We start from the raw sequence: 9,047 nt of genomic DNA, 5'->3' as shown, positions 1-9,047 counted from the left end.
TCACATTTATCTACCCTATAGGGCAGCTTATCAAATTCTATCCAGCCCATAGAGGGCACATTTTCTTATCTACCATAGAGGCTCTTCTGTGCCACTATGTTTTGTCTACCACACAGGTACCCTAGAGGGCACTGTATAAGATTTTATCTACCATCTGAGCATCCTAGAGTGTAATTATGTCACACTGTATCTACCTTAGAGGGCATCACCTTGTATCTAGGGATCACAGGAGCATCCTAGAGGGCACTTTCACAGCATTTTCTGACTACGAGGCACTCTGTTCACCTATTTAACTGTTACAATTTTTCGACAAGTCTTACCTAATGCACATTTAAATTATTTCTAAAAGTGAAAGATGCACACTACAGTTACAGACAATGGATCCTTCTTTCTTTTTTCTTTTCAGATTTCAGATTGGATGAAGTTAATAAAGACTAAGATCAGTGTTCGCGGATGGTGTGCCGACATTTAATAAAGTGTTAAAGCGTACAACAAATGTCTGAAATAATCCGCCAGATTTTCCAGTTATGGGAAATTTAGAATATGTTAAACACCCAGAGTGTACTTGTGCACAAGCTGATCCATTATTTATCCCAAGTTTTCTGAAAACTTTCAGAGTTCCACATCTTAAGCAAAGAACAGAGCGTGCAGAAGAGCAGACTTTTATTTCCAGCGTGACTGAAATGTTCTGCAGTGTGGCACAGTTTTCTATTCAGAGTCATGAATATTTGATCAACTTGGTGCTCTGAAACAAATAGAAGCAATTAAAGCGCAGTCAAGAATTCCGTTTTGTTTTTTAAGAAAAAAAAAAAGGAAAATAAAACAAAAAAGACATTTCATTGTTTTCCTTTTTAAACAATCAAAAAACACAATGAAATGCAATTAAACGAGAATTTATCCAGTGACCAAAGATTTCACTACTAAATAAGGGTTCAGTATTAATCAGATTAATGATTATCAATGGTTCTAGTTCCAGTTCTCTCATTTATGAAAGGGAATCTTTAAAGGTTCCCATCACTAACTCTTTTCCTGAAGTCTAATCAGGTTGTAAGCAGTAAAAAAAAAAAAGAATTCCCACAGAACCTCCACTAGTCTACAACTGGTCCTATAATGGTTCTATACATGGTTAATGTTTTAGTTTTATTAAGCGGATTTTATTAATCCTATGTGAAACCTTTTCCTTAATGGTTCCCTGCAAGAAATGGTTAAATAAGGGTTCTTAAGGGTTTTTATTTGGAACCATTTAATGGGATACCTTTAATGATTCCTTTAGCAACTGTTTTCTCTAACAAAAAGTGAATTTAGTCAGTTCTTTGAAAAAAATTGAAAATTGTTTCCAACAACATCTACAGTACACTGTTACAAAATAAATGGTTCCTCAAGGGTTCTTTAGTAAGTTAATGGTTCTCTTATCTTAATGGGTTCTGTTTGGAATGTTTCAGTGAGGAACCAGGTTTATAACACACCTCTGTTTATTCAGATAGCAAGTGGGTTCTTCAGTTTGTCTCTCAGGTTTAACTTTCATCAGTAGTTCCTCAATGAATTTTTGAATGGTTAAAGGTTCTAGTTCTAGTTGTTTTTAAAAAATGGTTCCTTGAGGGCTTTTTGGATGGATAAAGGTTCCAGGATATACAGGGGGTTCTATTTGGAAGCATTGTCAATTCCCTAGAGAGAAAAAACGCAAAATCATTTAGTAGCTATTTTCTCTCAATTAAAACAAACCGAAGGTTCTTTGGCTGGTTTATGGTTTATTTAGAATGTTTAGAGAAACTTCTCTTTCAGAAATGGTTCCACAAGTTATTTTTTGAAGCTTTATGGTTTAGGTTTTCTTATTTGGAATCATTTCTGAAAGCTGAAACTTTAGTGAAGTCGATGTTTATTGTCATCGCAGCTGTATCCAGTGTGCAGGACACAGAGGGACAAACTGAAGAAGCCACTTAGTAACTGAATGAACGTGGGTGTGTTATGAAACGGGTTCCTCACTGAAGTACTCAAAGCTCTTTTCCGATGTTCAGTCCAAACATTAGTTCTCCTGAGGGACTCGTTAAAGCACTTCACTGTGTACACAATGTATGTGGGTCACTGAACAAAACAAACAGCTCACGCAGTCGGAGTAACAACACTGACACGCTGGGAGAAAACACTCTGAGAACTTGATAGCTCGGTTCCTTTCCAAACTCTAATCAGTTCATCTGCTGGTTTTATTTTTCTAAATCCTACAAACATTCAAGCACTCGCTTTAGGGATATCGCACTAATGAGAAACACAGACAGGAAACCCAATATAACACCTCCACCACATAGAGCCTGAGAGAACAAGGACTTAATGTGCATGGAATCCTCAGTGGAAGGTGTCCCCCAATGGAAGAAATCCACCAGTGGAAAGAGTCTCCAGTGGAAGAAGTCTCTGATGGAAGGAGTCTGCAGTGGGAGGAGTATCCAGTGGAAGGAGGTCTCCAGTGGGAGGAGCCTCTAGTGGAAAGACTTTGTAACAATAACTTAGAATCAAGTTGTGATTCTTATTTATTTATTAATTTATTTATTAATTAATTAATTTATTTATTTATTTATTTAATCTTATCATCATCAAGAGCATAAAGAGAGGCTGGTGAGGGAACAACTTTATAGCTGCTTATAGCTGTTCATAGCTGCTATAACGTAGGTGACACAATGAACTAATGTGTTTCAAACATTAAATGTAACCATAAACAGATAAAAGTACCAGACTTTTCATCACTCCACCTGGTTCTGATGATGTTCTTGTGTGTTTAATTCCTGATCCAGTCACAGCAGTGTATCAGGAGCTCCACAGTAAGCGGCTTTAATACACGACTAACACTCCTGTCACACAGACCAGTTGTTTTTTGTTTTTTTTTCCTTGTAGAAATTAGAAAAGCTCTTTGCACTGTAATGTGTGTGTGTGTGTGTGTGTGTGTGGTGAGCTTTCTGCCCTGATGCAGTGGATAGAATCACAAAGTCTCTGTATTAAATAGTCCAGTATAGAACAAAAAGAAAAAGCTGATCGAAGGCCTTTTGCTTAATTTGAACTTCTTAAAATATGTGTCTGAGTAAATGTGTGCACTGATGACTTGCTGAGTGCACACACACACACACACACACACAGAGGATGCTATAAACCAGCAGAGAGAACACCAGTGTGGTGCCATCTGTGTCTTCATTGCTTCACTGGTGATCAAAAAGATAACAGTAAGTGCTGTATCAGCCACCCACACACACACACACTTCAAGAGGAACATGCACCACACACATCGAGGCCGCAGGGACTAAATTAGTCTTAATAAGTAAAAGTAAGTAAGAGAGTGAGAGAGTAGCGGACAGTTCTCCACAGAACCATCATACCTGTGCGGCTCTAAGATCACTATTTGGCAGGAGAACATGCCTTTGGTCCAAAAAACTATTATGCATGAATATTATTCCACGATCCAGCATCCCAGCTTCCGAGGATAGTTTCACACGAAAGCAATTCAGAATCTTATAATAATGAGAAGAAAAGCACAGAGACGAAGTTCATGTAATCAAGCCACTTACTTTCCCTCCTGTGGAGCATCTCCTGTACGTATTCGATACTCCTACGGTTTGATTCATATTCACACCTGTTTCAGTGCTGCAACACACACACACACACACTATTATGTTATAATCACATAAACTGCCAAGGCATGTATTAATACAGCTTGAAGATGACGATAAGAAATAGAGCAAAAGCCAAACCTGCTCAGTAGTCCTTTAATCCACTCTTCCTTCTCCAACTTCTCTCGTCTGCTTGGATTTTTAGATTCAGATTAACCCTGGGAAAAAAAATCCAGAAAACAAAATTTTCCCTCTCCTCTGAGGTCCAGAGTTTATCACTTCCCAAACAAATCCATACAAGATACAGCAGGAAACTTTATAGCTGTGGCCACAGGTTCTTCTCCGATATGTCCATTCTTATACACACACACTGATCAGCCCGCACACACACAAACATACACACACACACACGTGGTGAGGCAGTAAAGGAAGCCGTGTGAGTGTGAGGCAGTGTGTGAATGATGCTGGTGTGTGTATGTGTGTGTGTGTGGATGCTGATGCAGATGCGGCTGAGGAGCACAGTGAAGACTAAACACTGCAGAAGAATCTCCCTGCACTATGGAAAGCCAACGAGCTCAAAAAGAGCTCAAAAACACACTGGGTGTATTCACATACACACACACCCTACACACACACACACAAATTAAAGATGTGAAACACAGCCTAGTCATGTTCCTTACTTTAAAATCTGTCACAAATTATCTGTCACTAGACCCCTCTGATGGCTCTGAAGACCTCTTGGAAGAATTCCTGCTTAATTTTTCTGCTTTAAATGTCCTGAGTCAAATTTATTTTGAAAGCTTGGTATAGAACCCAAAGCCAGAAGAACAGCAGTGGCTGAGATTTTTGTTGGTCCGGTTCACTAACTAAACCTTCAAGTGGGTGGAGCTTCTGGTCACCATGGGACTAGGAAGTGTGCCAGAATTCATATCTCTCCTGAGCGTTATTTATATAAAAGGTGTCATTGAATTTAACGTAATTTTTTTTAGGGAGGACCTTCACAACCTACTATGAGCCAGGAGGAAGACGAGGTGGCCACCCCTGCAGAGCTCCCTCCAGAGGCTGATGAGGCAGCTTCCCCTGCAGAGCTCCAGTATGTTTGCTTCCCAGATCCTTTGGATGAAGCAAACATCATGGACAATGCCTGCCTCGGGATCGGGATAAAGGTTCTAGTTCTAGTTCTTTAGGGGGTTTATTTTAAACCAGACTCCAAGAGACAACTTAGGAAACATTTCCTCCACAGTAAATGCAAATTTAACAGTGAAATTTGTTCCAGCAAAAACCTACACTATTTACAAAATGGTTCCTTGTGGGTTTTTTGGATGGGTAAAGGTTCTAGATTATATAGGGGGTTCTACTGTATTTCCAAACATGTGAGACTTTAGCCCAGATTTTCAGTTGCTTACTAGTTTTGCGAAATAGCCGTCAAATGCCCGAAATTGCAAAAAGGCAAATCAGAGTGACAGTTGCACAGTGTGATTTACCAAAGATGCAGTCTGAGAGAATCACAGATGAGTCGCTGATGCCCGTGAAATATTTGGCATGTTAAATATCTGGACCTGTCGGCGACTCAAAATCCTGCAGTGTGAAAGGAGTTCTGACTGAAAAATACCTCGATGATGACCTACAGCCAATGAGAGAGTGTGATACAGGGCAGCAGGCAGTTTGGGGAGGAGTTATAGACCACAATATCAGCAAACATGGCTTCAGTTAAAGCACAATATTACAGTTTAATAGAGTTTATAGGTTTTAATCAGAATAAAATGTTTTATAGTTATATCAGAATAAATAAGCTTTACAATAGCATCAAACAGAAATAAAGCAGAAATATTTGCTTGACCAGCCGCATCAGCAGCAGGACATTGCAAAATTATTCATTTGTTCAGTTCTATAGACCCCACAATCCTTGTTCCCTGCACTGATCATCTGAATGGGGTTCCATTTCCAGTCTCGTGCAAGAACTCTGATCTCACGTGTGATCTTGCGTCATTTCTTTATCATTTCTCACATATGTTTGGTTGTGGACCAGTTTGTGGACCAGACAGAGTTGTCTGTGATTCTTCCTATTGTGAAGTCATGCAGTGTGAAAGCTCCTGTCTCTGATCCAACGTGCAGTGTGAACACAACAGAGACTGACTGTTACCACAGACAGTCATGCAGTGTGAACACAACAGTTATCCGACCACTTTGAAAATCATGCAGTGTGAACGCAGCATTAGTCTGTTATCTGTTTCAGTTTGTTCTTTGATTACTTTGTGTATTTAAACCCCTGTGTGTCTTTGTCCTGTGTAAACAATTGTTCAGTGTGTACCTGTCTGTCAGTAACAAGCCTTTTGTTCCTTGTTGTACTAATCCAGCCCATGGATCTCGTTCTGTCCCATAGTTTATGTATCTGGATTAACCTTGATACTTTTGTTCATGTTGCTGTTCAGTTCATGATATGGATTTGTCTACCTGTTCTTTAAAAAATACACTGCCACATATCTATACACCTCCATTACATGACAATCCTACAATCAGCAACTTTATTACACACACACACTCAGTTAAAAACACAATTTCTTTTTTGTAGGTCTGTCTGACTGTCTCTCTGTTTGTCTGTGTTAGATTTGAAGATGCAAACTCACATCCAGTGCTCAGAAATAAAGTGTGTCAAATGGTATGTTTGTCTCAAATGGTAGGCTAAATACTATACACTACACACTCCACACTGTGCACTATTCACTACTGTAGTATCTCCATCTGCACCACCGTCACCGAAATGCCAGAGAGAGCCACCGCCTGAATATCGAGTGGCTAGACCCTCACGGTTACTTCCAGGTTCACAGACTTTATAAGCCATGCTCACGCTACTATCAGCACGAAGTTCTGCTAGTTATTGCTGCAATTACGAGCCGTTTGTTTCTTTGCTGCTGTTGGCTAGTTAGGATTTCATGTTTTGGATTTGTTTGCTACACTGAATGTCTCTCTGGTATTTACAATTGTTTGCCTGTTTTTCCGACTATGTTTCTCATCTGCAGATTTAGATTTTTGCTTGTTCTTTTGTGGATTTACGAATAAACACCTGCATACGGATTCTAACCCTGCCTCCATGTCACAACTACATACTGCACATCCTGTACACTACACTGCTCAGAATTAAACACTATTCTGAAATAAAATGTATGTTTGATAAAGCTTTATTGCCAAGTCTGCTCACACACAAGGAACTTAATTTGGCATGTGAATCAGTACAGTAGTAGAAGCAGTACAGCCCACAACAGTACACAATTTAACAGCAAGACAGGTGTTAAGAACAATTTAGAATAAGTGTATAGAAAACACAATAATCACAGATGTGGGCAGCGGTGGATCAAGTGTTTAAGGGTCTGGGTTGTTGATGACCTGTGGGGAAAATCTGCTACTGCTGCTCAGGGTTCTGTAGCAGCAGGGTGTGCTGAGGGCATGCTGAGAATGAATTTCATGCCTGTGTAGCAGGGGTATGTTGTTACACCAGATTATTCAATTCAATTCAATTCAATTCAATTCAATTTTATTTGTATAGCGCTTTTAACAAAGAGCATTGTCTCAAAGCAGCTTTACATGAGAAACGACATAAGAAAACAACAAACATATAAACAGACAGACAGACAGACAGTCCTAGATGTTATCCCAAGTGAGCAAGACTGAGGTGACTGAGGCAACTTATAAATTTACTAGTTTAATAGTTATTTAATAGTAAGTATAAATTTAATAGTTAATTACTCTACTTTATTTTATTTTTAATTATTATTCTGGAGGGGGGGGTATTATATTTTGAAAGAAGGTTGTCCGCTGTTATCAAAGGTAAGAGTCACAGTATGCACATTGGCTGACGTCATACGCAGGTGAGGGGTTCACATCACAGCGTAATCAGAGTTCGTCCTCTTTTCTGCAATGTTACTAGAGAGGAGAGGTACGATTTATTGAGCTCCGTTCATCAGATGCTAAAATGTTTTCTATGTGTTCATTTCATGTTCAAAATATCAAATTTGTTAAAAGGATTCCATGTGATGTTACATTTGACCATTAGTTCAATTTATCAATTGGTTAAATGAAGTTTAAGTGCTGTTAGTGGGTGAATTGTATATTGCGCAAAATGGCAGCCTGGTGTGTGTGTCACGGGTGAGAGACATGTTAGTGGCTAAGCGGCTAGCATTTTGATATACTATGTACACATAGACATGTATAATTATACGTATATAATTGTGTATATTTTATAAGAATACTAAAGACATATATTTTAGATTATTAATATGATAGACATTGCATCAGTGTGTGTTTTGTGGTTGAATACCTGGTGTACTTAAACATGTATTTTGTGGTTAACAGGCAAAAGAGAAAGTGTTGCAGATAACAGTGCTTGTCTGTTTGTATGTTTTACTGCACAGAGAGGAGAAAGAGAGAAGGCACTGCAATAAAATCACCTTTGGCACAACCAGATTTGTGTGGAGAATTTTTTTTATTTTTTTTCATAAACATCAAAACAACACAATGCAGAAGAACAACCGCTACACCTGTTTCTTCATTCTGGAAGAGTAAACATCCTGGATGGAGGGCAAAGGAGCACCAATAATCCTCTGGTGCACCTTGGACCTTGCTGAGTAGAACTGGGTCAGCATATGTGGTGGAATGTTGAAGTTCTTCAGTTGGCATTGGAGGTACATTGGCAGGGCTGGTGGAGTCTATTGGGGTTTCCCACTTAACATCCCTTGAGATAGAAGAGCCAAGAAATCCTGAATGATTCCACAGCACCTGAACACAGTACTGTTCAGTGCTGTTCAGGATGGGAACGGAGTGCTGAGAGTTTGCTTCAGAAGTCTATAATCATCTCCACCATTTCAGTGTATTCACCTCCAGCTTGTTTTGAATGCACCAGACAGCCAGCTATATAACCTCTATGTAGCGATATAACCTCAGATGTCTGTGGTGTCTTCAAACCTCAGAGGCTTAACAGAGGGGTCTGAAGTGGTGCAGTCATCTCTCTAGTGTAAGGAGAGCATATAACCCTGAGGAGCACCAGTCCTGGTTGTACAGATGCTGGATTTACCTGACTTCTCTAGCTGTTGCCTGTTGTCAGAAAGTTAGTGATCAGGGATGAAGAATTGAAAGCAGATCCAAAATCCACAAATAGAATCCTTGCATTACTCCCTGGTCTGTTGAGGGTTTGTAGAATGTAATGAATGTTGATTGCATCATCCACTGATCTATTCACTCAAAAAACATACTGAAGGGGTGTCCAGCAATGGTCCAGTCTCTTAAAAGATTTCATGAGCACAGACAAAAACCATTTAGGCTAATGGGATGGGTGGATCTCCAACTTCCTGCAAGACAGACCTCAGGCAGTACGGGTGGGCAACCATGTCTCACCCTCACTCACCCTCAGCACTGGAGCCCCCCAGGGTTGTGTTCTGAGCCCCCTGCTGTACTCACTGTACA

The 9,047-nt window shown here is 39.6% G+C and overlaps 1 protein-coding gene across 1 annotated transcript in view; it reads right to left on the bottom strand.

The window, feature by feature from the left end:
• Positions 1-4,069, bottom strand: part of LOC131352262 (dipeptidyl aminopeptidase-like protein 6) — a 269,434-nt gene extending 265,365 nt beyond the window's left edge. Inside the window, exons 1-2 of the mRNA XM_058388254.1 lie at positions 3,732-4,069; positions 3,549-3,624 (exon numbers count right to left, since the gene is read on the bottom strand). Of these exons, the coding sequence (XP_058244237.1) occupies positions 3,549-3,605 (57 nt within the window). The 5' untranslated portion in view covers positions 3,606-3,624; positions 3,732-4,069. The remainder of the gene's footprint in view (positions 1-3,548; positions 3,625-3,731) is intronic.
• Positions 4,070-9,047: the final 4,978 nt, after the last annotated feature.

The sequence above is a fragment of the Hemibagrus wyckioides genome, linkage group LG01, assembly GCF_019097595.1.
Source record: "Hemibagrus wyckioides isolate EC202008001 linkage group LG01, SWU_Hwy_1.0, whole genome shotgun sequence".
NCBI lineage: Eukaryota > Metazoa > Chordata > Actinopteri > Siluriformes > Bagridae > Hemibagrus > Hemibagrus wyckioides.
This window is presented reverse-complemented; position numbering and strand designations above follow the sequence as displayed.